The sequence below is a fragment of the Xiphophorus hellerii genome, chromosome 17 (assembly GCF_003331165.1).
Source record: "Xiphophorus hellerii strain 12219 chromosome 17, Xiphophorus_hellerii-4.1, whole genome shotgun sequence".
In the NCBI taxonomy this organism is placed as follows: Eukaryota; Metazoa; Chordata; class Actinopteri; order Cyprinodontiformes; family Poeciliidae; genus Xiphophorus; species Xiphophorus hellerii.
The window spans coordinates 19,357,547-19,385,339 of NC_045688.1; the positions used below are offsets into that span (position 1 = coordinate 19,357,547).

The 27,793-nt window shown below is 38.8% G+C and overlaps 3 protein-coding genes and 1 non-coding gene across 9 annotated transcripts in view; 1 reads left to right on the top strand and 3 right to left on the bottom strand.

The window, feature by feature from the left end:
• On the bottom strand, positions 1 to 11,570 carry gdi2 (GDP dissociation inhibitor 2). Its single transcript, XM_032588867.1, has 10 exons — positions 11,415 to 11,570; positions 7,314 to 7,421; positions 6,972 to 7,071; positions 6,705 to 6,839; positions 6,424 to 6,622; positions 6,212 to 6,343; positions 4,469 to 4,568; positions 3,235 to 3,406; positions 2,922 to 3,121; positions 1 to 1,088 (listed from the first exon to the last, which is right to left on the bottom strand). Exons 1-10 carry the CDS (start codon positions 11,457 to 11,459, stop codon positions 936 to 938), a joined length of 1,344 nt encoding a protein of 447 aa, XP_032444758.1. The 5' UTR covers positions 11,460 to 11,570; the 3' UTR covers positions 1 to 935.
• Positions 7,991 to 27,793, top strand: part of glt8d2 (glycosyltransferase 8 domain containing 2) — a 21,698-nt gene continuing 1,895 nt past the window's right edge. Inside the window, exons 1-8 of one of the 6 annotated variants that reach the window (XM_032588870.1) lie at positions 19,740 to 19,949; positions 22,573 to 22,682; positions 23,065 to 25,305; positions 25,951 to 26,149; positions 26,238 to 26,355; positions 26,466 to 26,550; positions 27,121 to 27,233; positions 27,391 to 27,569. In XM_032588870.1, the coding sequence (XP_032444761.1) occupies positions 25,188 to 25,305; positions 25,951 to 26,149; positions 26,238 to 26,355; positions 26,466 to 26,550; positions 27,121 to 27,233; positions 27,391 to 27,569 (812 nt within the window). In that variant the 5' untranslated portion in view covers positions 19,740 to 19,949; positions 22,573 to 22,682; positions 23,065 to 25,187. Of the gene's footprint in view, positions 8,002 to 9,286; positions 9,292 to 19,739; positions 19,950 to 22,572; positions 22,683 to 23,064; positions 25,306 to 25,699; positions 26,150 to 26,237; positions 26,356 to 26,465; positions 26,551 to 27,120; positions 27,234 to 27,390; positions 27,570 to 27,793 lie in introns of those variants that run through there. The other 5 variants (XM_032588873.1, XM_032588875.1, XM_032588874.1 and 2 more) reach the window with 5 other exon arrangements.
• On the bottom strand, positions 12,923 to 19,177 carry ankrd16 (ankyrin repeat domain 16). The gene is made up of 7 exons (XM_032588868.1): positions 18,744 to 19,177; positions 17,393 to 17,613; positions 16,834 to 16,876; positions 16,328 to 16,436; positions 15,826 to 15,987; positions 13,689 to 13,767; positions 12,923 to 13,578 (listed from the first exon to the last, which is right to left on the bottom strand). The coding sequence occupies exons 1-7, from the start codon at positions 19,085 to 19,087 to the stop codon at positions 13,403 to 13,405; spliced, it is 1,134 nt and encodes a 377-aa protein (XP_032444759.1). The 5' UTR covers positions 19,088 to 19,177; the 3' UTR covers positions 12,923 to 13,402.
• Positions 18,561 to 18,648, bottom strand: trnay-gua (transfer RNA tyrosine (anticodon GUA)). The gene is given in 2 exon segments: positions 18,561 to 18,596; positions 18,612 to 18,648. It is a non-coding gene; the product is annotated as a tRNA-Tyr (tRNA).

The following is a 27,793-nucleotide window of genomic DNA, read 5'->3' on the forward strand; positions in this document are numbered from 1 at the left end:
TGAACAAAACAAGTCATTTGTTTTATTTTTTTTTACTTTGCAGTACAGAAATCATTTGAGCCCAGGCCAAGTGTTTTTCTTTTACAGTTGTTCAAAACAGAGACCAGGCTCTCATCAGTTCAATACTGCAGCAGTATACATTTGGTCCTTCTTAAGTAATTACAGTGAACCATATTTGCCATCCGGCATCAATGTTTGGATCGTTTTATCAGGCATAGATCCAAATGTCTGCTGCTTTCTAGGAACTCCAGCTGTTGGTAGTTTCTTCTTGAGTACGGTCATCAGCGTGACTTTGTTTACAGTAAAGCATACTGTCTTGGCAGTATGTCAGAAGTGAGACCCCGTCTGTCGCAGGTCTTTATTTCCTGAAATTACGACACCCTGCAAAGAACAAAGTTGCTCACAAGATTTAATACAAAAAGGACAAAGCCACCTCTCTTTCAGTCAGACATGGAAAACAAACACCTGCAGAAACAACGTGGTGTTGGAGATATTGTACATCTTTTAGAACCTCAATAATGACAAAAAAAAAACAAAAAAAAAAACAACTTGGACCCCACCCACCCCAGAATTCATTTTTTTTAAGATACTGATCAATTCTCTTTTTGATTTAGGGTCTTTGGATTATGCTTCATCTAAACATGATGACTCACAATAGTATAAAGTACTGACTAATAGGCATAAACTGTATTTAGTGCAACATCCACCTGAATGAGATCTGAAAAAGCAATGCTCCCTTTCTGAACCCTATCCAACAACACTATTTCATATCTTTCTATAGATCATAAACTTCCACTTAGGGCAAACCGTATACCTGGATATCTGGTTAGCCCACCCATGAATACATATTTCTGTAGTTTATCTATTTGTTTTGTTTTTTAAGAATTCCGTAATTGCCATCTTTGATAATCTGGAGTACTGTGGATGTGTCGCCTCTACTCTGCGGCGTCGCCAAAGATGTCCTGCTTTTTGCGCTCCATTTCAGCAAAGTCAAAGTCTGAACCAGTCATTCGCTTGTAGATATCCTTGATGTCAGCACAGGTGGTCTCGAAGTGAGTCGTGGCATCATAAGAGCGGGAGATGAAGATCTGGGAGGGACAAAAGGATGAGACGATAAATATTTCTGTCTGAGCCCAGAGAGGTTATGAGAACAAAATGCCTTAATGCAATAAACTAAATCTACAATAAAACAGATGGTTTGTTTCAAGAAAATTGAATGTCTAATTCACACTTGAACATATTCTTATATTTTAAGTTATTGTGATAAACTATAATATTGTTGTTTTGAGACCATTTTCAATTAAAATAACTAATGAATATTTAACACTGGAACTGGAAGACATTATTAATATCCAAAATAAATAAAACAGAAATAAATAAAATGAATTAGGGAATCTCTCTAAACAAAATTGTCCTTTGAAAAAAGGTCTAGTTAAAACCAAAGTACCAGACTGAAGACTTCAGTCATCCAGTTTTTGGGAGAAAAAAATAATAAATCATGCAAATAGAAATTGAGTTTGATTTAATATTTATTGCAGCAGGCCTACTGACAGGTATTTCCAAAAAAACAAATTTCGGAGTGTGTGCACTGGATTTAAACAGAAATTAAAAATACAGAGATAGGGAAACAGTCCAACGCTAGCTGGAGGTCATTTAGGTTCTGCCACAAAAACAGCAATGAGGAAAACCACAGCCAGGAGATCAGAGCAATGTTTTCAAAGACTTTCTGGAGCTGTAGTGGTAGATTTATGACCAATAAGATTGAGCTGACTGAGCAGCCAACCCACCGGGGGACCCAAACATTTGTGTTTCTTTTCCTTTGTGGTAATCTTGTCTATGATGCAAGTTCTGTATTTTGCAGGTGATGATCAGAGTGGTGTCTGAATAAAATGCTAATAAAATCTCAAAATACAATGAATTTTTACTGAGCATGCTAACGTAAACAGACAGAATGGGGACTCCCACAGCAGAGAAGATCATGACATACAGTCATTGTAGGTGTTCACAGTTAATGTTATTGATTTATGTCCCTATGTGGTCGCTTGGCTACTTGACACATTGAACTGAGTGCAACAGTGCACGCAACAAGCCACACCACTTGCTCAGCTTGCACGAGCTCATAGCAAATGTTCAAAAGCACCAAAGCTAATGTAGACAAAACTGGATACAAACACACACTTCTACTCTGTTACAGACGCTCACGCGCTGAGTCAGGTGCGCTTGAATGCAGACGAAAGCATTTTCCCGCCAGCAAACAAAAAAACAATTGCAACTTGCAAAACAGGCAAGGATATCAATGATTTTTAAAAAGTGCAGAATTTTGCTTTAATGGCCGCAGCTTGTTCTCCTCCAAGTAGCAAGAGGAGTAACTATTATTGCTGTTAGAAAGTAGGGGTGCATCGTTGTGGTTTTCTGTACAATCACAGTATTTAAAAATCCTGACTCATTTTGGCCTACACCGATTTGTTTCTGCAACAAATATAGCAAAAAAGTTGCAAAGTTGACAGCAGTAGGCAGACTATTGAACACACCCCTCTCTCAGACCTTTGAGGTGGGAGAAAAGATTGGTGGATGAGATCAGTTTCACATGCAAGTATCCATAGGTCATCAATCTGCCTGCCTGCTTCTCCCCCTACCCCTCAAGCCATGTTCCTACTAGGGAAACACAATTTGGAATACACTCTCACAAGGTGATGCTGGATCCATACTGCAACTGCACACTTGCGGACTAGAAAGCTATAACAGACTAGTCCTGCTCTGGCTTCTGTTCTACCAAATAAAAGCCTCAACAGCTTTAACCTCTCCTACTTAAAACAATACCTTATCTCATACCAACACAGTGTTTTTAATTGTCGCCTGTTTTTCCAGGACCACAATGGGAAGAAGAGTCTTCAGCAGTAGATTCACAATACTGAGCCTACCTGGCTTTCAGTGCCCATGTCAGTGGGTTCATACAGATCACTGATGCTGACAAACTTCTGCTCAATGGGCTCCAGGAGGTCCATGGCCGGCTTAATTTCTTTCTCGGGGTCGTTCGTCTCCACTGTGGTGCTGGCGATTGCGATGTATTTACCCGCTGCAGCCACGTTGTGAGCAAAAGAGATCATACAAACGTAGATGTCTGTAAAGAGAAAATCGGAAGTTAACGTTTGACAGTTTCACTGTGGAAATTAAATATTTCCTGCATTTCTGTTTTAATCTAAGTAAGTCTTTCCTCTTCACATTTGAACTCACCGTGCTTCCTGTTAACCTGATTCTGTGGGATGATGATCTGGCAAGAGTTGATGTCACCGGTGTTGGCGATGGGATGACTCAGGATGCAGATGACTCTGATCACCTGGCCAACTTTCTTCACACGATCCATGACGTAGCTGGGGTCGCAGATCAGCTGTTTGCACCTTGCAATCTGGGAGGTGGAGAGAAAATTAATAAAAAGAGCAGCTGGATTTTAGAAATAAAAATGTACTGTAGGTAGTTAGTTTGAAAATATAAAGTTTGTAGTGGTGCTTAATTTTATTCCAAGTTTTAAGACATCTGCAATGACTGAACAGTTGCAGTCAGAATTAATGGATCCAAGACGTTTGAGCTGCACCTAGTTGTGGGTTTGACTGCTGCCAACTATTGCTTTTATGCTGTATTAATATTAATCAGCTAGCCAACAGAACAGGCCCATTTTCTGCATGACTGTTTTCTCCAACATGCTGACAGTCCTGCACTTTTTTCAAGAAAGCATTACCATAATCAGAGACACACTAATCATTTTTTATGTTTTTGGAAAACTGACAAGCAGATGACATTTTTTTCCCCTGCTATTGTTAGCAAAATAGCAAAAAATATATGCTAAATATTTCTAATATCTTGTTTGATTAAATTTTTTTTGTTAATTGTAAGTAATATCCACCACATATCTGAGTAGACGTTTTTCTACAAATAAAATAAAGCGGACTCACTGAACATCTGCGTCACAAGATTGATTAATAAGTTTACTTTGTCACCCAGAAGCATTCCTCATGTTCTCAGGCAAGATATTCAAAACATAAGTGTTACAGTACATTTAGTGTTGAAGCATATTTGAACGAATACAAATATGCTTTATAAACAGTGCAGGTTTTTCTGTTTTTATTACATAAACCATTGAGCTGTTAAGTGTCTTGTGTAACTATAACAACTCTCCACACTCTACAATGAGTCCAAGCAGGTGGTGGTTCCAAATCAGACATGAGTGAACTGATGTATTTAAGAAAACATAGTTAATAATTCTGAATTAATGTCATTCCACGGGAAAATGACAAATGTTGGTTTTATGAAAAGAAAAGCAGGACGAGAAAACATAAATAGTAAAAGAATTCCTAACTAAGGTTAACATTTTTATATAACATAAATACTTTCATTCCATTTCTCTGCCCAACAGTGTTTAGGCTGAAGTCACTGTGAGTAAAGACTATGATATTGATAGCTGTGAGCTCACCTCTCCCTCAGACTTGACTCCCACCACCTTCCCGTTCTCCATCACGATCTCCTCTATGGGCTTGTTCAACATGTACGTCCCACCAAAGATGGCACTCAACCTGTGATAGAACCAAACAAGAAACACTGCAACACAAATTAAAGTTTCACAAAAACTTTCACTGACATTCTGCCAGCAGGGCTAACTGAAAATTTATTTAGCTCTTCTTTTATTGCCTTAAGGAAGAAGTGTTTTTCTCTTCGGCATGTCAGTGAAGTAACACTGACATTACTTTATGATAGTCAGTGTTTCACAGACAATTAGGACCCCCGCCATCGAGACCAGCCCCTCAACTCCAATAAGATGGCTATATGTAGTAATAGAAGGTAGTCAAGGTTACAGATACTACTATTGATTTTATTAGCCTAAGTAAAACCAGATCACGTCATGAGCCATTTCTGTCCCTATGTGGTCGCTCGTCTACTTTCACCTCTCAAACTCAGTTTATAGTTGATGCACTGAACTAGGTATGACAATGCGCGCACAAAGAAAGTCAACCAGAGTGCAACCAGTAGAGATCTGAACAATAAAGTCATTCAAGTGACTGGTGTATCTTTGATGTCAGAGAAACATCTGCAGGCCTCAGCTGATGCGCCGTATCACTGGTTAAATCGTCATGGCAGCACGCCTGTGATGAGGCTGTAGGAATTTAAATCAACAGAGGTTGATTGTTTTTGACAGACGTCACATGATGCCATTTGTTTCACAATTTCACACCCTATGTGACTGCATCAAGTTTCAAGAAGCCATTTGCTTCTGAAAAAAATCACACTTGCACTGGCAATAGCTGGTTCCATTGGGGCTTTATGAGGGCAAAGGTGCCTTAAAGAGGGGCGGGGCATTACAGCCATGACAGAACTGTCTTATGATTGTTGTGCTACTTGGTACAACCAGGAAAGTTAGAGATGCACCACTCAATCGGCCAGAAATGGGAAATAATTTTCAGCTCTGATGTGACATCAGCAGATCAGTGCTGAATACTGAAAATGTTTTTTCCCCCCTAGTTGGTCATTAAATGCAACAAAACTAAAAACTCTTGTCATTTAGGTATATAAATGCATGTAGTGTGTTACACTTTAGACTTAGTGAAGATAAGACCTACTGGTGTTTATGTAATTCCATCTTTACTATGAGATTCCAAATTCTTTTTCTATCTATGAGTCTGCAGCACACTAAGCGGTGTGTCATAGCAGTTAAAAAATACTAATTAAAACCAAGTCAAAATCAAAATTGCTATCAAGACTTTAAGGAAAATCAGAAATGTATGTTGGCCAGAAAAAAGGCATCTCTAGTTATGAATTCTGCTCTGCAGGAGAAAGCTCCCTCTGCTCTCACTCCTCTGCAATTATCTGGATTCGTTTCACTAACAGAATGAATAGCAGATGTATAACAGACTGCAAACAGAGTGAACTTAAAACTCATAAAGACGCCCCAAGATTCATGAAGGATTCAGATCAACTCACAGAAGGGATGATTGAAATAAAAGTCAATTCTTAATTATATAAAATATCATTTGCAATTTAAGAAAAAAAAACAAAAAGAAAAACACAATTACAGTCAGAAATCGAATTTCGTATAATTTATGCAGAATCTCAAATAGAAAACGTGACTCCAACCCAATGTCACATTCTAAATTGTAGTTTCCCTACATACATACACACACACACACACACCCACACAGTGAACCCAGGAGGAGTGTGGTACCTGGCGAAGCCCTGCGGCAGCTCTCCCAGGCCGTACAGAGGATAGAGGTATGGGCTCTTGCCATATCTGGCCAGAGACTCGCTGTAAAGCTTTATTCTGTTTATCGTGTCCATGCAGGGTTGATCCAGGTACCTGAGGAAGGACGACGACACGTTGAGCCTCCAGAACAGTGCATAGAAGACTAGAAAACGTTAACCAGAGGCAGAACTGACTCGTCTGTGCGGTAGAGCGCCAGGGAGTGGCCGGTGAAGTCGATGACTTCCTGTCCCAGGCTGAACTTCTGGAAAATGGCCCTCATGGTGGTCTTTTTGGGATCCACGCCTTCCATGGTTTTAGGGTCGTTCTCGTCGAAGTTGGCGACAAAGACCAAGAACTTCCGGAAGCGTCGCTTCTCAAACAATCCCATCAGGCCTTTAGCAGAAGAGAACGCGCTGTGAGTGAAGGAGCTGCTTTAATGAGAGTAGAGCTCACATCCCGAACAGGCACTACTTACTGGATGCCAGGGCCTCAGTCTCAGTGGAGGGCACTTTGTAGATCTTCCCTCCCTTGTACACATAACTGCCTTCAATCACCTTGAAATCCAGGTAGCGAGTCACCTGTGTGATCAGCAGCATGCGGACCAGCTGGCCTACAAACACACCAGCATTAAATCTGCACAATGTGCCTTTTTTTTAATCTGATTCATCAATTAATCATCAGAATTGATAGAATACTCTATTGCTAAGACAATCGTTAGTTGCAGCCCCAGAACAGCTGTTACCATTAGCCATGAGGAACTTTGGGACGAGGTCCACATTCCAGTCCCGTCCCTTTCCCATTGACTCTGGAGGGGTGCCAGGCAGGTGGAAACGCTGGTAGAGCTGCAGGGAGGAAGCAGAACCCAATGAGACCCCCAGCTTACAGGCCTGACTTCTGAAACCAACACCGTCTCCAACGATGCTGACAAAGACAAAGCACTGTCTGTCTCAATACTCTGCAGGAGAACTCACAGAAGGGATGATTGAAATAAAAGCCAATTCTTAATTATATAAAATATCATTTGCAATTTAAATGACATTTAAATTGCAAATGGGAGGTTGACACTGGTTTTAGGGCGACTTACATCTTCCAGTGGTGTGATAGAAGCGCTATCAGCTCCGTAGTACGAGTTGCGGTCCATGTGAAGAACCTTCTTCCCCTTTACTGACATGATGCCTGATAAAATGCATTCCTGAAAAACAAAATAAAAGCACACAATTAAACGACTAAAAGTCAAATGTCTTCATAAAGGTTTTATTCTAATGTATCAATAAAGCTCACAGAGGCTCCATAATGAAGGGAAGTATGCATGTTCCTTTATTCTGAAATTTATGTGATTATAGAAGCACGTTTGCAGAACTAAGTGGGTGTAATGTGCATCATTTGACCAGAGACTTAAAACAAGTTTCCTACCGAGCATGAGGTCACTTTCTACAACTTCCTGCATCATCATCATCACACAGAAAGTGACAGGCTCTGCATGTTTCCTGTTTGTCAGGGAAAAGCTGCCCTGAAGGAAGTAGAGCAGCAAACACCTTTCTCATCAACAACTTTAAGACTCAACTGAACAGCAGCAAAACAGAAGACGGGTCAATTTGTGGATTTAAATTATTTTAAAAACTGGTGGGAAAAAAGCTGTAACAACTAACATTTGTCTCACAAACACACCGTCTGCGTTAGCTAAGATGTTACGATTTCAAACCCTGCAACCCCTAGTGACACTTTCAGCATTAGAGCACAATGTTTAAAGCAGGAGTGCCCCTCCTGCACCTGTTGCTGCACAGTGAAGGTCTCCTGGCAGGTTGCACCTTTGCTGAAAACTAGTCTGCTGCTCTGAAATAGCTTAGATCAAGAAAAACCAGCTTTCCTCTGCAGTGATCTGCAGTTGAATCCAGCCTGCCACATGAATAAAAGCAAACACGAACAGAGTGCTCATCACAGTAAATGCCACGCTGACACAGGAAAAACACACATACAGTATGCAAACATCAAAGCTAACAAAATTCACTGGAAGCACAAAGTCCATGTTCACATCTTAGCCCATTTTAGCCATTAAGCCTTGAAGCATTGACTCCTTGATGTAAATGAAAATCAAACAAGCCCAATATGTGGTCTGAATAAGACAAAAGCTTTCTAAGAAATGGACACTTGGAAAAAATAAAAATTATGGACTACATATGCAGCATTTATTAGGACCGAGCAATGAAAGTACTGCTAAGTCCATTGGAATAAAACTAATTCTTCTTATTTTATTTTTTCTACCCCAAAAACCCAAACAGGTGGCCTAAGCATATTCAAAAACTCAAACTTCACCCAAAATTGTCCTCAGCGTGAAATCAAATAATTTTAATTTAATCAAAAGTGAGCATGGCCTAACTGCAGCCAATACTTTTTAGTGAATTTTGTAGAGTTCTCCTTCTACAGAATCATCAGATGGCTGGGAGGCCCAGACCCAGAGGAACGACTTCATACATCACTCTTACCGGTGAAGATGACTGATTCAGTCCATTTTTTGGGAATCTCATACATATGCATCCTGTTTAAAAGCATCATTTTTCCACAGAAACATGCTCCAGCCACTATAAGAAATGGCAACTCTACATATGTAAATCCAACCATACTCTTGCATTTTCTGGCCATAATTTTTATTGTCACTTTTTACTCACTGTATCTTTCTTTGATCCCAGTATAAGAGCCACAACTGAATGTGAAGAGCTAAAACCAACAAATCCTTGACACCTCCTCTAAAAACACTTATAATCAAACTATTTTAATTGTACAAACAATTTACCTTGATGCACATTAATACATGCAGTGGAGACTGTATCAGCACTACTGCAGTAGCTAATTTCCATGGTCTTCCTCATCTCCACTATTGGGGATACAGCCAACCATGGTCAAAGGAAAAAAGACCGCTCCTGGATTGGCTGCTTTGCAAACACCAATCAAATAATAAATATATAGCAAATAATATATTTAACTAGTTGACTGGACTTTACTGCTGATTATTTATGTACCTGAAGACCTTAGTGATCTAGATTAAAAGCCCAGGGAGAGTGGTGGTAAGGATAAGCAGAAAAACAGGTTAGATGCAACTGATAATCACAATATCCTACAATAATATCACTAGTGCACAGGCTACTAATATTGTGCAGCCATATTATTTTACTTTAGCACCAAGTCAAAGCTTGAATAACAATAAAAACAAAAGTGTTTGTTCTAGATTATTCAATCCAAATTTAAAGATCATCTTCAACTAGCTGAGTGGATAAGGTAGGATTTAATCAATTGAATAAACATAACAGAACAGTAAATTAAACTGTTTGGGAGACATTGGTCTGACTGGTCTAACCTGCAAAAAAAAAAAAAAAAAATGTAGACCACATTTTTAGTCGATGTTAATGATTATTATGACTTTGTTTTATCCAGACTTTGTCATTACTACTCATTTTTATTTATTTATAATAACTAAATGCATAAAAACTAATACTTCCTGCTTTTGCTGGTCTATAAATGCCTCTTCTTTCCTGCCTCTAGATGGACTCTGAGCTCAGTGAAAACCAGTTCAAGGTAAGTGACATTAACATGTAGAAATCAGAGGTCATCTCATAATTCCCACATTTTTATTTGGATCATCCAGGAAAGCTCTCTCTCTCTCCAGCTGGTGTTGCACATCACACAAGATAAGGTGCATGTTATTCAGTAATTTAAACACTGAAACAAAACAGAAGTTAAGACACCCAGCTATATTGATAACACCTGTGACACGTTTCCATCCATAAATTAGCTGTTTGACCCAAAAAGAGGAAGGTGGTAGATGTTGGTGAAGTCACTGATTTGAATCAGGAACTGAAACCTATGAAGCTACACCCCTCTCCCTTCATACAAACAACAGTTTTAGACTGCGTGTGTTTTGACTGGTAGAAAGCTCTTATTGACCCGGACTTTCAGAAAATGTGCAGTGATCTTTCAGTTCCAGTCCTGTTGAGACCACACCCAAGTGAGTTTCACACTCATACATAACTTCTATAAAAAAAATACCTCAGCAGTAACGATTTTTTTGGTTTGTTTTTTTTTGGTTTGTTTTTGCAGTGACACTAAGAGAAGGAAGAGTATTTTTAAAAAGCGTAGGTAGATAAAAAAAAAAATTATTAGCATTTCCTTTTACAGTTAGGTTCAGCAGGTTGAGGAGAGTGCATGAGAAGTTATGTCGCTACTCATATATAGCATAGAGTTGCTTATTGGCCTGCAATAAAGTCATCACGGGGTTTCTATGGTATGCTTCAGCCATTAAAACTGCCTGCAAGTCAGGAGGCCTTTAGGACTTTAAAGCTCTCCATAAAGTGATGGAATGGTGAGTGTGGTTTTGGAAATACTATGAAAGACTTCCTTAGTGTTACAACACAACATACTGGAACAGCTCAGGAAACCTCCAAACAATAACCGAGGCAGCGACTCTGTGCGCCTCTTAAAAGTGTCAAACTTAAAATACGGAAGGGTGTGCAGTTTAAACACTTCACTAAAATAAAGTACTAAAAGTGTAAAGAATGACGGACTTCTGCAAAAGTTTATGATGATAAGTCTGTAAATCAAGTTTGAAAGGTTACTTGGTTTTTACGAATAATTTCATCTAGTGATCCAGAAACTAGTCTGACTGACTGCAAAGTGGCACAGAATCAATAATTCTGTATTCAAACAAGATGCAGAAAGATTCGCGAAGGAAGCGAAATCAAGGGAAATTAGTTTGCTCAAAGTGGCCTAGCCAATGCTAGCGGACTTATCCGCCTTTTAATCTCGCCTTTGCAGAGGAAAGCTCAACTAAAGTAGCGTTGAGCTACTTCAGATATTTGGTGAAGTTTATGTTTAAAATAACGTCAGAGGAAATACATTCTGAATAAATACTAACTAGCTGAAAGGTTAACTACTCTTCTAATGCAAGTTTAGCGATACTGGATTAATCTTTCCATTGAAAGCACATAGCATGATGCTAAGTGTTCGCCTTAGCTGCTCGGTTTCGGGTTTCCATTACTTTACATTACACCGCCGCTCCCCTTAGCGGCTAAGCTAGCTACTTAGCTAATTGGGCCTAGTTATCTCGAAGCCAAGCTGTCAGCCACCAACTGCGCTAGTAACAGGTTGCAAATCAAGCCCGCGCTCTGTTCCACGTCATATTCCGCTTTCTCACCGTAAGCCCGGTGCCCAGGACGATAACGTCGTACTCTTCATTCATTTTGCAACGCTTTTCGTCTTCTGGTTCTAGCTATCGGGAAATAAGAAAATGGAGATCTGTAGACTGGAAAGGAAAAGGGGCTGCAGCTCAACGTCAGGCGCGTGACGCAGGGGGCAGGGCTTCCGAGCTTGTCAATCTTTAGCGGACAGTCGCAGAGTGTGATTGGCCTCTTCAAGTGTACCTGTGGCGTAAAATATAGTGACCATGGTCCAGCACTGGTGCAGTGAGCATGCACACTTTTGTTCCGTTCCTTCAAAAGCAACACTGTCCATCCCGGGGGGAAATATATCAGGTTATATTTTCATATATATTGAAAATTATTCAATCTGTATTATGTTTAAAAGGATTTAAATCTATTCTCAATCGTGGAAAACACAACATCAGTTGTTGGCGAGCACGTTACGCCACTTCATTTGCTTTTGCCGCAACTCTGTAAATTAGCATGTTATTATTTAGCACTTAGCATGTTTATTGTTCCATATAATGACAAGACATTTTGAAAAAGTATGGGTGGCTTGGATTGGTTGCCAGGAGTAATGACTAAGTCTCTATGGAAGCACAATATAGATTTGTAAAGTTGCATTAATATGAGTCTTGATGAGCGATGTGTCCTAGTTTTGACCAAACTAGATTTGTTCAGTCATAATGTACATCACTGGTGAAAATTAAACAGCAAATCAGCACAAACTCCTCAAACTAACCAATAGCCGTGGTGTAAGACAGCTTTTGACTTGGGCTTTTTTAATTCCCAATAGAACCTGACAGTCAGTAAGTATTGTATCAGGCTGACATCTAAAGTCTAACTAGATTATGTTGAGGAAAATCTTCCTAAGTACAACAGCAGATTTACAAGAGAAAGGCTGCAAAAAATTAGTTAATTTTTGCATTTGCCCAGTCAAAGTCCAGATTGTGACCTTTTTGAAATGCTGAGGTGGGTCATTTTAAGAGCTGTGCAGAAACAAAACTCAATCATCTGAAGCAAAAAGGTATAGAAAAGTGGGTGAAATGTAAATGATAGGCAGAAAACAAAACATTGATGGTTCTACAAGATGTTCAATCATTAGGGGCACTTAGTTCTTATCATTCCCCACATTGGCTTAACCTTTAATTATTAAAAATAGTGCAGAATCTGTTTTCATTTTCAAAATCTGAGATTAGAACATTTAGAACCTTGATGGGATTAGATTATTTTTTTACTATTTACTAACATATAAAAGTCAAGAATTGAAAGAGCCTGTTAAAACGTTACTGTCCTTACAAAAAATGTAAATTATGTTTTAGAACTTAACTCTGGTTTAAACATCTAACAGTGTTCTGTCTGACCTGTCTGCTGGGTTCATGCCAGAAACAGGACAGCTGCATTTATACTGACATTAAACTACACAAGTGGACTGTATTTTACTAATTACAGACAATTTATTGAACAAGACTTGGCATGGGGTTGAATATAAAATGATTGATTAATTTTGGAGATTTTTATTTGCAAAAGCAACCAAGTATAATTTTTATTTAACTGTACCCCCTTGTGTCAGTTTAAATTGCTAAAATTCATTAACTTTGTGATGTGACAAAGTGTGAAATATGTATGAAAATCTTTACTCAGTGAATGAAAACCTCTTTTTTTAAAAAAAAAAAAAAAAAAGATTTATTGAACAGATTTTTACAAAAAGTATACACAGCCATCTGGCAGGGAAAAAAACTCATAGCAAACCTCTAAATAAATATTTTCATCTCATATTTCCACTTTCCAAGGAACGGCATGAGCAAAATAGAAGGTCATGATATCATCAGGATGCTGTCAGATAAGGGAGCGCGCTGAGACACATCCTGATCTCACAGCATCTGCTCATATTTAAAGTGAATTCCACAAAACTGTCTCATAATAGCTTCCGTCTCTGAAGTGTCAAAGCTTCACAGTGGCAATGAAAAACGTGTGTTTGCTTTCACGACGGCCCTGTGTGTGTTTCTGGCGTGTCACGCTCAAACATTCGCAGTACGTTCTGCTTCTTGGCCAGCTGCCGGGCTGTTGCACCTGATCCGTCCTCAGAGTCCTGCAGTCCGAGTAGCAGCAGCGTCCGGACTGCTTCTGCATGCTGCCCTATGCAGGCCATGTGGAGAGCTCAGTGAGGGAAGACAAATGAAGAGCACATGGAGTAAAAGTTATTGTTCTTCGCAAAGTTACATGTATCCAGCTGCAAATGAGAACACGATGTCTGACACACTGCTTACCGGTGCGTCCTTTTTTGTCCCGAGCGTGAAGATCTGCTCCAAGTTCCACTAATGTTTTAATTACGGCAGTGTGGCCCTCCTGAAAAACACCCAGCCTTATTAGTCTCAGATTGCACTGCTACCGCCGCCAAAAAGCTTTTTATAAAGGATTTTGTAACATTTTTAAACATTTCTTTAAGTCACAGTTTTTAGAGGGAATCTGTAGAGCGGCTTAAGTAGTCAGTAACTTCCCTGCTGTAGATATGTTTCCTAGTGTATTTATTTCTTTTCTAGAGGCTGGATACTATGGTTGACTAATCAACTTTAATTTCACAAGTCCAAAAGACGATTTTTATGCACAAACTCTTTGACCAGCATAATAGATGATAATATTCATAGAAATCTGTGGCTCTTTTAAAAGAAGAAAAGTTTGTCTGTGATACAAAACAATTGCCCTCTAATGTCAAACATGCAAGATCTTAAACTGTACCTGTCTGTCACAGGACAGTTTTAAAGTTTTTTCACAAATGTTCTGTTGGGTCTCGACTTTAACTGGTCCATTCCCCCATAGGTCAGGCTCTCATTGCTGTTGCTGGAAGGACAGCCCTCACCATTCATTTCCTCAATTCTTCTACAACCTCTAATAGTTTTATCTTCCAGGATTCAGTTTCTTTTAGCTTCATATTGCCTAGCTGGGGGATTCCACTAACAGCATTTGAGAAAACTCAGATTTCACAGCGCCTGTAGATTTGGATATAATAAAGGAAGTTAGTGTTTAGTTAATTTAAAAATTACATGAGAAAAAACCAACAGCTGCTGCATTGTAGATGCATTCTCAATAGAACTTATACACACAGTTAGCCAGAGATGGGAGTTGAGCATTTTACCTCCAGTCAGCTCTCATCTGTTGGTAATTTCAAAAGATATTTTATCAATACGTGACATACTGTACATCAAAACTAAGATATTTCACAATTTTAGATTTGTAACTGCACCAACAAACAGCATGTCCTTACGCACAGTTTTATAAAATTCAGATAAAGTTTTCTGACCTGCTTTAAAGCGAAGGTTGGGATAATCTTAAATAGTTTTTTTCATGAATGAATTAATTTATTTTTAACATGTCATGTTTGGCAGTGTGGCTCTCAGGATTGATTTCTGAGTCCCAACAAGTGGACGATCATGGCTTTCGTTGTAATTCTCCACTGGAGATGTATATAAAAGATTTAATTAGAAATTGCTGAGTTTATTAAATGTAATGGACACGGAGATGGAAAAGAAAGCAAAAATGAGAAAAGAAAATAAGGGAGAGCAGTGGAGAAAAAGTATTTAAAGGGAAATGAGATGAGAGTAGAAGAGAAAAGGAGGAATAAAGAGAGTACGCCTTAGAAGTCTGCTTCTACACCTGCAGAAAGAGAGAAAAACAGAACCGAGAAACAAGGTGTGCATATGCAATAACATCAATGTCACTGCATGCCATAAATTAATACTAGATGTATTTAGTTGCAACAACAGCCCAATATAGAATATCTGAATCGTAACACCTGTGTGTGTGTGATTCCTGTATTAGCTGTTGGTTTCTGCAGCACATCTCGTTTCCTTTTATGGGTTTAGTTCTGACACACCACAATTGGTAGAAATTGCTTTTTGCCAGGAAAAGCCTGATTGACTTGATTTAGAAGTGAGCTAAAAAACTTCTTCAACAGGATGTCTGGTGGTAAAAAAAAAATGAACCAGTGATATAAAACCATGTGGTGATAATGTTTGCAACGTACCTACATTTAAACTTTGTTTTTTCCTAAAGTTCACTGTTAATTTTCAGGAAGAAAACAAATCAAATGTACTGAGAGGGAACAGGTTCGGATGGTTTGAAAGCCTGTTGTCACAGACTCGTCTTTAAATGGAGTTTCCATCTGCAGTCACACGCAACAATACAACGGCTCAGTGAGGAAGTAGGAAACCAGCTGTGGTCAGCCAGTGAACAAAACAATGACTCAAACGCAAGTCACAGCAGCGATGCTAAAGCAGAAGTGAACATGCTAACTACACATGCTCCCAGCTCATCTGTTTTTTAAACATTTATTCTTTCTGTAAGTTCCTACTCAAGACCTAAAGTGCAAATGTGAAAGAACCTCATACTGATAGCTGCTGCTCTAACCTTTGCAGCATAATGCAGCGCAGTGAGTTGGATGTCAGTGGCTCTCTGGTTTATGTCCACAGCCAGGTCCAGCACCAGAAAACGGAGTGCCTCCTCCTGGCCAGTGACGGCCACCTGGTGCACCGGCTGAGCCCCGAGAACATCAGCAGCCACTGGAGATGCCTGCCAAACAATCACAGATACTGGTTGGTCATATTTGGAAAAGAGAACTACACCAACTTTAACCTTCTAGGAGGAACTTTCAGGAGGTTTTTTTTTTAGTGTATGCAACTTTTTGTAATAAATGTTCCCTCTGTGTTTTCATCCAACCATGCGTGTGATAGTAAAAACAAACAGACTCTAAGGTCCTTGATGAGCATCACTCTGCTTATACCTGGAAAACATGGGGATGTGCACGACTGGCTGAAACGTCAGGAACTGGTGAACTGAAACAACCGGCAGACTCAACCAATGCAGAATCAAAATATATATTTATATATATCCCTTCAACACTTAGATCCACCTGGTGTTTCTCTATGAGCAGCCTGGCCACAGGGAGGTGTCCGTTCCTGACAGCATCCATGAATGGCGTGACTCCACAGCTGTCAGCGCTGTCTGGATCGTAGCCACATCTGGAAGAGATGCAGCAGAGCTGAACATTAGTCAGAGCAGGTCAGCATATGGGCTCATAGTCTGGCTGCAATAGGTTGCTACACATTTTGAACCTTTTGATCCTATGACACATAGTTGATCTAAAATGCATTGCCACATTATGATGCATTATCCACTACGATGCTTCCCAGTGGGGATGAAGCCTTCAGGGTGATGTGGAGTGCTAACTGTCTGCCAGAGAGGAGGATCGGTTCAGTTCTGGTCTCCTGCAGAGCATTTAATGCCACATGTTTGTGGTCTTGTCTTACAGTGATTGTCATGAATACTGTAGGAAGATTCTGGCTTTGCACAGTATGGAACCTTCCAATGCGTCACGTGATTTAAAAGATGAACCATACCGTTACATTTCCCCCTTACCTTTCCAGCAGGATGCTAACCACCTCCACACAGCCGTGCATAGCTAGAGGAAGAGCAGAGAAGATGTTAGTAGTCTGCTATATCGTGATAATGCTGGATTCAGTCTTAAAGGGGCAGTATTATGTGTGTTCCAGGCAGTTTATAGCATAATCAAGTAACTATGTTAATTTCAGTTGTGATAAAAATGCTGTATGTATATCACATATGAGTTAAAAGAAATTTTACTTTGTAATTTAGCGCCTTGAAATTGGGTCTCTGTATGTTTAAAAACTCCTGCTCTTTGTGATGACTTTCTGAAACTCCGCCTTCAGGAAGCCATCACAACATCTCTCCTCTATTAACTCCTTAACAACATTTTTACCAGCGTTAAACTGAGAAGTAGTTCCTATAATGAACTCAGCAGATGAGCAGTTCCACCAGGTGTTTGCTAATTGCTGCTGGCTAGTCTGAAGGAGCTGAGCAGGGAAGACGTGGGGCTCCCGAGGGAATAACATTTTAACAAGTCCATTTTATGTAATACTGCCCCTTTAATGAATTTGCGGATAGAAGCATGCTCCACCTGCAGTGTGCAGCGGTGTTCTGCCCGTCGTGCTCTCGCTCCTCCAAACGTCTGGTGCAGCTCGAAGCAGCAGCTCGACGACCTGAGGATCACCCTCCCTGCAGGCGATGTGGAAGGAGTTCCAGCCGTCCTTGTTTCTCAATGTGGGGTCTGCGCCGTGGGACAGCAGCTTCTTTATCACCTCCAGGTTCTTTCTGGTGCACGCCATCATGAGGGGAGTCCTGTGAGAGAGGAGTCACAAAACATGACTACAGGCTGACACAGCAATCGTTTTCATTGTTTTATGATGTAATTGTTGTAATATTTGTAACACTGGAGTGTGGGATGCAACAGGGAAAAATCAAGTTATGTAAAATTATTGTTCCATACACATACATTAAAAATTGTAAATTCTACAACAGAAAGGCTCTGGGTTCAAAAGTCTGCTGCATCTTTCTTTGTGGATGTTCTCTTTATGCATTCATTGGTTTTCTCTGAGTGCTCTGAATAAAAACACACATTCCTTTTTTTGACCTTCCCAACATTTGACATTCCCTTACAAACATACTGACTCCATTTAACCTTTTCTCCAATTACAACTACAAACTGCAATGTTCTATTGGGATTTTTTGTGACAGACTAACAAATATTAGTGAACTACTGTGAATTGGAGGGTAGATGATACATGGTTTTCAAATATTTATTTTTACAAATAAATGTCCTAAAACAAAAGTGAGTTGTATTTGTAATACCCTGCCTTCACCTTAAATAAAATCCACGTAGGTTGTGTGTGACTTATAGTTATAAGCTTAAACTAGACTGAAAACTACAATAAACAGATGTACAAATGACAAAAAATGCAACTAAACCTAAAATGCTTTTTATTATATGGTTATCAGCTACAATAACTCTTTAAAGAATCTGAATTAATATAAGCTACACCAACAACTAAAATGTCTAAAACAATTAGTTATCTATTTTTACAGATCAAAATGATGAGAATGAATGAATATAAATAAACACGGTTTTTAATAAAGGTGTAAAGTGTAAAATATGAGTCACTGTTCACTTTATCTGTTATAAAATATATACAGATGCAGTAAAATTTTAAACCACCTTCATCCGCGCTAAAATCAAAGCTGAACAAATATGTTTTAAATACATCTACTGAAATTAAACAAAAAGTCGTTCCTTCGAGCCGGATTCGAACCAGCGACCTAAGGATTTCAGCGTTAAGCCTCTACAGTCCTCCGCTCTACCAACTGAGCTATCGAAGGGAACTGCGTAACCTCCCTCAACATTAAGTTTTTAATCCAACAACGGGAGTTCTACGTCATGATGATATTTATAACGATTTCCATTCGCCTCTTACCAGTCTGCCCTCTTCAGGCTGTCCACGTTCGCTCCTTCCTGGAGCAAGAAGTCGACACACTCCTCATGGCCCATGGAGGCAGCCTCATGCAGCGGTCTCTTGTAGTCGTTATTGAACACTTCCACGTCTGCGCCAAGCTGCTGTATTAGGAACTTCATAACGTCCAAGTGTCCGTGTCTCGCTGCGTAGTGCAGCAGAGTGTCTCCTGAGCGTCCAAAGTGTTTGCCGCTGATAGAAGCAGTAGCTTCAGAGCTCCATGATGCGATGTGTTTCTGCAGACAGGTCAACCGTCCCTCCTGAGTTAGCTTCACAAGCAGTTTTAAACCACCTTCATCCATGCTCATTTATAAGACAAAACTAACTAAACTCCGGGGATACAGACATGTTGGGAGAAGTATTTTCTTACAGGGGCTTTCTCAGAGGCTGTAAAATTAGATGGCCAAGCATAGACATTTACGGAGATTGTCTATATCCAGCGATATTTATATTATCCAATTTTTCGCTAACTCTTTCTAACTTCATTGGAACTAAGCGTTCAATGTGAATAAGTGAAAACTTGTGTTACAGCACAAAATACCTTACTTTAGAATATGGTTGCAGAACTAACAGACATCAAAGCTATTTCTTTGCAATAACTTCTAGCATTTCAAACTAGCTCTTTAATGCAAACTTTATAAATTATTGAAAATATATAACAAATTAAACAGCTCATCAACAGTTGAAAAATAAAACAACCTTTGGAGTAAAATGTGCAAACAAAACTGATGCGAGGATCGGGCTACGCATTTATTGTCCTTTAAATCAAAACGAAACACTAAGAGTTATGGGAAATGTAGTTTTAAAGTGTAAAGTATGCTTCGCTCACTGATAAAAAAAAATTAAAATCAGTTATTTATTTCAAGAATATAAGACACATTTAAATATCCTATTTAGAGAACACAGCTTTGTTTGCGGATTTTATTCCTTCACCATCAATGTGGCTGAGGTGGAACACTGCTGGCAACACGAAGCAGAAAGCCATGATCCAGCCTTCTCTGCTGCAGAGAGCGATTAGATAAAGGCGCTGGTGAACAAGACGAGTTAGACTGTGAGAAGAGGAAGATGAATAATAGAGAAGTTTAAGGAAAAGGAATAAATTTCTCCTTGATTTGTTTTACAACATGAACTGTGAAATCCAGGGATGAGACTGTCAACATCTCTTTAATGGTGAGTGTAGAATATTTCAGAAAGATTATTCAAAATGCTTACGATTTGTCTAACACACAATGACTAACACAATGCCTTGTGCAAAAGTATTCATGTTTTCTATACATATTCACATTTTAAGTTACATCCACAAACTTTAATGTCTTTTGTTGGGATTTAATGTTAAGAACACAAAACAGTGCCGAATTATGAAGTGGAAAGGAAAATGATATTGTGTGGGGTTTTTTCTTTTTCATATTAAGATGTGCAAAATACTGTGTGCATTTGCATTCATTCAGTTCAGTCAGTTCTTTGTGGAGCTGCCTTTCACTGCACCACCTTTGCACATCCAGAGACTGACACATTTGCCCGTTCTTCCTTGCAAAAAAGCTCGGCTGGATTGGATGAAGGGTGTCCGTTAACAGCAAGTTAAGTTAATTCTCAGTGAGATTTAAGTCTGGATTTTGACAAATGGACATGCTTCCCATATGGCTTGATTACTTTTCTATAACACAGAAAAGTAATCTGTGTTTTCATCAGTTGTGGCAGATGGCTGCTAACACTGAGCCAGGTTCTGGTTCTGCTGGAAGTTTCCTCCTGTTAAATGGGAGTTTCCTTTTACACAGTCGCTACATGCTGGTCCAGGAGGACTGAATGCTGCCAGTCACTGATTGGATGGAATCTTCTGGATTTCCTTTGACAGAAAACTTTTTAACCAATTGGAACAGTAAACTGAACTTGACTCCATTCTTTGATAACAGGATCAATTGGAATAAATATATTTGACTTGGAATCTTCATGATTCAATTGAATGGACTTTTTTGTTTTTGTGAATTGGCACTATATACATAGACTGAATTGAATTTAAATTAAAGGTTTTCCACACATAACATTTTGCAGATAGGACAAATATGTCAATTTTAGTTTCAGCTCATCCATAGCATCACATAAAATCCAAATGAAATATTCTTGTTATCGTAATAGGGCGAAATAGTAGAAAGTTTAAGAATATAAGAATGCTTGTGGAAGTCTCTGTGATGTGTAATGTGATCTAGAAAGATTTGAACTCATCACAATGGAGCGGTGCATGCAGTCTGGTAGAATACCAGCAGCACGACTTGCTCAAAAGTAAAGAACATCCTGTTTTTACCCAGTTTATCCAGTCTGTGTGTTCCTGGGGCTGCTACACAAAGTCTATGACCCAGCAAATATTAATCTGGTATAAAAAGAAAGAAAAAAAAGAAGAAGATATGGGTGGAGGAATGATGTGGATGAAAGATGAGTGCGCTGTAACTCATAGTCTCCAGAGTGGACTTCTAATTGTTCAAATCTAGAACAGAAATGATGGAAGTAGATCTGTTTTCTGGGAAAAAGTGTGTCTGCAGCCAAATGGTTCCAGATGTGTGGAGGTTCTCCAAACAGTGACAAACAAACCTGAAACAAATGTGCTGTGAGAAGCAGACATGTTGTTTCATTTCTGCTGACATCAGGCTGTGTCATGAAAACGCTCTGCAAAATTAAAGCAGACAGAGGAGAAAGAAGCAGGCCTGTATGTTTACCCTTGGTTATTTCATAAACTCACATTATTGTCAGAGTTCCTATGAAGAATCAAACCCATCATTCAGCAACATCAGCTACAGTGGGGGAAGAAAGGCTTTAAATTAATAGAAATCTGTGTTTGTTCAGTCCACCAGTGGAATAAGTTTGACTTTAGAGAGCTGGAATGCAAACTGAGTTTTTTCTTTAAGCCTGGCACCAGGAAGGAAGGGAGCCGTGGAAAACAAAATCAGCCACATGTGCTGGCCGGTTTCTCCGTGAATTTCCTGCAGGTCAAATCACAGGAGCAGTTTGTCCGAGTCAGAGGGTGACGCTCCCAAAAACATAAGAGACAAAATTCTTGTGAAACAAATAAAACACATTTAATGTCAGAAAAAATAGCCTTAATAAATACAAAAAACAGTTTTCAATTTATTGTTTTATTTCATAAAGAAATATAAGGTGGAAAAAGTATGCAAGTCAATCTGGCCCTATATCAGAAAAAGCAATTGATCACTAAACTTAATAAATAGATGTGGTAGCTAACTGCCAAGGCGTAACTAATACGTTTTTAACATCGCTGTAGGAGCTATTTATCTATTTTCAGTTAAATCTTAGAATTTAGATTATTTAGTTTATTTGTATTTTTTGCTTATTTTTTAGCTGATTTATAATTAGAATTTTTGTTTAATTTGTTATTTAGAATAGGTTTTTGGCTAGTGATTCACTTAATTAGTTAATTAATTTCAGTTTGGGAAGTGGGTGTTTCACGGTATAAATAGGTAGGTCTTAGGTAGCTCATTATGCACATGGGTGGTCAGATGGTTTTTTACCAGTGCCAGTATCAGTCAGTCCCAGTCACTTCAGTCTATAACTTGTTTTGCCTGAACTGGAATAAAAGCAACTAGAACTGCATTTTGACTGTTTTGATCCCTTTTTTGAACTTCGTAAACCAGAACCCACGATGCATCAGGTGACTATTTGCGTTTAATTCACTTTGCTTTGATCAAAGTCTTGTGGGTTTTTTTTGTTTTTTTTTTTATTTGAGTTTGAGACAAATAGTCACTACAATCGCCATGGAGAAATTCTGGTCCACTCTTCTCTGCAGAATTCAGTGGAACTGAGTGGGATTTATAGTTCTATCAATTATGACCAAATGTCCAAGTCCTGAAGCAGCAAAGCTTCCCCTGACCATCACACCACCTCTTCAGTGTGACTGTGAGTCTGCTGTTGTTTTTGTAAAATGCTGTGTTAGCTCCATACATGTCAGATGGTTCTTTTTGCTTTGCAATGATTTTGTACTTTAAACACTCCTAGGGATTCCATTTCTTGTCCAGAATATTTCATATTGTTGAATCATGATCATTTACTTTAACAGTGAGTTGAGGTTGTTCTGGGGTCAACTACGACTGCCTGGATGTGCTGTCCTGAACTTCAATAACCTGTTCATTGTTCCTTTTTCAAATGTTTTTCATGCAGTATTTATTTTTGGAGAGCTTTACCTCCAGTAATATGCAGTCCATCCCAATAAAGTCCACAATGACAAAGTGTCAATATAACTGACAGTCTTTATTTCTCTTTTATTTTGTGTGTTTTGCAGATACTATTTGGAGGAATTATAAAATATGCCTCTCCTAAAAAAAAGTAAGTGCTAAGTAAGATCCAATCAATGCAGAGGAAACAATTATAAATGACAATGTTTAGTTTGCCATACATGTGCACATAGTTTTTAAAATGGAAGTCTATCAGAAGCAACTGTTGCCAGTGACAGACTCTTAAGTTTTCCTCCAGGGAAAGGAAGCAGGAACTGTGCGAGCTGTGATGAAGTAACCAGATGGTACAAGTCTGTACAGAGTTCTGTTTTATGAGTTTATTCACACAGAGAACAGCCAATTGGATTGCACAAACATCTGAGAGCTGCTCCAAAAAAGTAATCAGGATCAGCACTAAACATTATTCTCCCCATGTCTTTTCTAAGATTTGTTTCAACCAAGTGTGTCATGTGTGGTGCTTGTTAGCAAACTGTGAGGCAGCATAAATCACATGCCTCCAGTTCAGCAGTAGTGAAATCCTGCCAACTTTCTATGCGGACAAAAAAGAAATCCACCTACCTTTGTCAGGTAAAACAGAACAGAACTTCAAAAGCTCATGATTTGGTGTTTAAAGGGCTTCTTACCTGTCTGCATTTTATGGAAAAGAATTAGGGTGTCATGTTCTGTGTTTTTCTGTGTATTTATTTAGAGTTTTCTTCTTCTTCTTCTTTTTTGTTTTATGGCGGTTGGCAAACAACTGTCAGGTGCATTACCGCCACCTTCTGGACTGGAGTATGAACCAGATGCCTAAACCCTATAATCTCCCTATTAGACCTGTTTTTCTAAGAAACCTAAATACGGAATTAAAAACCACATCTCCAGAAGATTTATTTAGAGTTTTCTGTGTCCCTGAGTCTTCTTGTTGTCCTGTCCGCCCTTTGATTACTCCCAGGTGTTTCTCATTCCCTGATTACCTCCTGTGTATTTAGTGTCACCTGTGTGTCTGTGTCTTTGTCGGGTCCTTGTCTAATGTGTGCTCAGTCCTTCGTGTTGTCCATTGGTAAACCAGTTGCTACCGGCGTTGTGCCCTGGCTTCCGCTCAGTTGTGCTGCCTGTGTTTTTGGACTGTTTTGGATTTCTTTTGTTCATTAAATCATCATTATTCACTGCATCCTGGGTCTGCTGCGTCTGCCTCACTACCACATTTCATGACATAGGACCACTGAAAAAAAAAAAGAATTCAGACTTTTTGCTCAACATTCTGACTTTCTCAGAATTCTGAGAAAAAAAGTCAGAATGAATTATATATTTATTTATTTTTTTATTAGCCCTAATTCTCTTCCAAAGCATTTTGTTTCTTTTTGGTACTGATAGTAGATTGTGGAAGCAATGCATAAAGACAAACCACATAGACTCCTATAAACTTATAAAGGGGGGGCACAGAGTTTATTTCAAATAATTTGGGGTCCTTTTTCTTTCAGTGTGTCTGGAACAAGAGATTTTGCCAGAGGTGTTCTGTATTCTGAAAGCATTCTGAAATAATCGTTCGACTGAAGGCCAGACGTGAGACCGTCTGAGGCAAAAATAATGCCAAAATAAACAAACTGTCAACATTTGCACAGAATCCTAAAGATAGGACCGTATATAACCTGTTTAGGTTTATCAGCAAAACAAGTTGATTTGGTGGTGAGTGTCACTTTAAGCAGAGCAGTTCTGGTCTGTCAGTCTTACATTTTGTATTAAAGCAGGAGAACAGTGGGGGATTTAAAGTAGCCTCTTCTGTTATCCAGATGTGTTGCTGGCGAGTGACAAATACACCCTTTCAGCTCCTTCAGGGTTTCATCACTTGTTGTGTTTAGTGTCACTACGAGTTTTCAATGTCTGGATTTGAAATGGCACAACAAAAAGCAGCATAACATATATATTTTCTGTGGTTTATTTAAATATAAGGGCAACTGAACTGGAACTGAATTTCCAATTAAATCAAATAATTGAGATAAAACATTATAGGATGACGACTCAGTCTACAATGAAATGAAAGGTATAGTACTTCAAGAATCACTTGTTTTTTCTTTTTTTATCTTTGCATTTTACATTTCCTTCCATTGTTTTTTTCAGGTCCCTGAATTGTTTGTCTTTGATTAATTTACCTCTTGTTACAGAATGAAACCTTAGATGTTCTTCCTAGTAAATGTTGACTCTCAACTCTTTCCATGTGTCAGTCAACCAGGTTCTTATTGTGCTGCTGTTGCTGCTGGCATGTTTGCTTCTCCATAGCTCACTGAAACCCTCCACTCAACTAAAAAAAGGTATGGCAGCTCAGATATCTGATTTTCTGCTCTGATCATTAAAGAGGCATTATTATGTGTTTTCCAAGCACATAGTGCCACTTTATAGCACAGTCAAGTAACTATGTTACCTCCAGTTGTTATAAAAATTATATATATATATATATATATATATATATATATATATATATATATATATATATATATATTAAATATTACTTAAAAGAAATTTAGCATGAAATTGGGCATCTGCCTCTTTAAGAAACCCCTTCTCTTTCTGAAGCTCCGCCTTCATGAAGTCATCACATGGCTCCTCTATTAACCCTTTAACAACATTTTTACCAGCGTTGCACTGAGAAGTAATTTGTATAATAAGCTCATCTGATGTCCAGTTCCACTTCTTCTACCCTCAAAGGCAGGGCTAGGTCCATCCAGGTGTTTAGCATAGCTGAGTGGTTGCCATGGAGATTAAAGGATTTCTTAAACATGCATTAAAAAAAATCAAGGCAACACTCCAGGTATGTTTTAGATGAGGGAATAACATTATTACATGATGTAAAGCTCAAAAAAGTTGATTTTGCACAAGACTGCCCCTTTAACAATCCCACTCAGGGTATCCCAACCAAATCTAACTCATCTCCACTTTCCATTCTCGGTGCCTCTCAGCACACAGACAGAGCCATGGTTTAACAGCTGACCTCCCAGCTGAAGAGGCTGAAACAGTTGATGTTGTTCCTGTTATCATCTGTGCCTCCGAGGAGCGTACTGGGGCAACAATGGCAACCATCAACAGCATCATTAGTAACACAGACTCCAGTGTTTTCTTCTACATTGTTACTCTGCGTGATGCAGTCAAAATAGCAAGGTTTGTCACTGTCTTCAGCTTCAAATCAAGAATGAAGGTTTCCCTCACACCTTTCAGAATCCAGGTATCACTGTCCATTTCTCTCAAGGAGGTATATAGAGAAGACCAAGCTGAAAGGCATCCAGTATAAGATTTTAGAATTTAACCCTATGGTTCTAAGAGGAAAGGTGAAGCCAGATTCTTCTCGTCCTGATCTCCTTCATCCAGTGAGTTCTCAATTTTTCCTCCTAAACTATGTTGTGAGTACATATGCTAATCTACAGTCAGCGAAGCTTCTGTTTCAGACACATGGAATAACTTCAACTGTGTTTTACAGCTTAATTTTGTCAGATTTTACCTACCTCTACTAGGGATCAGCCACAGGAGAGTCATATATGTGGACGACGATGTCATTGTGCAGGGTATGTGTTTAAAAACTGAATCTGGGTAGAGCTTAGATGTTGCTGTCTTACTGCTGATACATTTCACCATTTTAGTATCATTAGAAAATATAATGAACTACACAGACAGACAGATACATACATACATTTGTGGGTGGGTGGACGGACGGACGGATAGAAAGATACTGTAGATAATGTTTTGCTTTTACCTTCTCAGATTTTTGCAAATTCTTAAAATCTTTTCCAACATCCTGGACTGCCTATTTTAAATAAGCTATTGCAATGTCATTTACATTTTTTAGAACAAAGTGCTGCACTAATTAAGTTTAAATAAAGCTTTTGACAGAAGCTAATTAAATTATATATATATATTAAAAAAAAAACTTTTGAAAATGTACAAAACAAATTTTTGAAAATAGTTGTGAAACAGTTGTCAGTGTTTTGATGTATGCATAACTACACTTTCATTGGAGATTCAGTGTTTGTGAAAGTTCTATATTGAATCAGCAACAATAATAATCTATAAATGAAGCACTGTTCTTACGTTATATGATACGGCTCTATGGTTGATTAAATGATTCTTATTTTCAGGTGACATTAAGGACCTTTACAATATAAAGCTGAAAGCAGGACATGCTGCTGCTTTTGCCTCTGACTGTGACTTACCCTCCACACATGAGATGGTTCGAAGCATTGGCATGCAGGTGCATTTCTATGGTTTTTAATGAAAGCCACATTACACTGGATTGATTATGTAAATACACATTTATATAAACTATCCAATATTATATTTTCTGGGTTGTGGAGTATAAGACAGATGATGGAGTTTATGTTGGTAGCTAAAGTCTGTTGTTTTCTGAGCTTGTTCCTCAGACCACCTACATGGGCTTCCTGGACTACAGAAAGCAAGAAGTGAAAGACTTGGCCATCAACCCCAACCACTGCTCCTTTAACCCCGGAGTGTTTGTCGCAGAAATCAAAGAGTGGAAGAAGCAGAAGATCACCAAACAGCTGGAGAGATGGATGGAGAAGAATTTTAGGTGAATGGGAAACATTGTTCATACAACAATGTTGTAAGAAAGTTAATAAAAAAATCCAGTCCTACAGTGGAGACATTCTGTGCATCTCCTTTTTGTTCCATTGGAGTCTCTGGTGCAGCTGAGATAACCAGAACTCAAACAGAGGATCATCACTGGTCAACACTAACTGGGCAGGGAGATGCAGGGTGGGGTTGCTAACCACAAGCATGGTATTGTGAGTGCCA

Excerpts from the sequence above, each read along its gene's own strand:
- gdi2 (XM_032588867.1), bottom strand. The coding sequence starts at position 11,459 with ATGAATGAAGAGTACGACGTTATCGTCCTGGGCACCGGGCTTACG. Across the intron at positions 7,072-7,313 it reads CTATCACACCACTGGAAGAT|CTCTACCAGCGTTTCCACCT; the intron begins GTAAGTCGCCCT and ends TCCTCCCTGCAG. Across the intron at positions 3,122-3,234 it reads TCAGGTTAACAGGAAGCACG|ACATCTACGTTTGTATGATC; the intron begins GTGAGTTCAAAT and ends TTCTCTTTACAG.
- ankrd16 (XM_032588868.1), bottom strand. The coding sequence starts at position 19,087 with ATGAGCATGGATGAAGGTGGTTTAAAACTGCTTGTGAAGCTAACTCAG. Across the intron at positions 16,437-16,833 it reads GTTAGCATCCTGCTGGAAAG|ATGTGGCTACGATCCAGACA; the intron begins GTAAGGGGGAAA and ends CATCTCTTCCAG. Across the intron at positions 15,988-16,327 it reads TGCTCATAGAGAAACACCAG|GCATCTCCAGTGGCTGCTGA; the intron begins GTGGATCTAAGT and ends ATTGTTTGGCAG.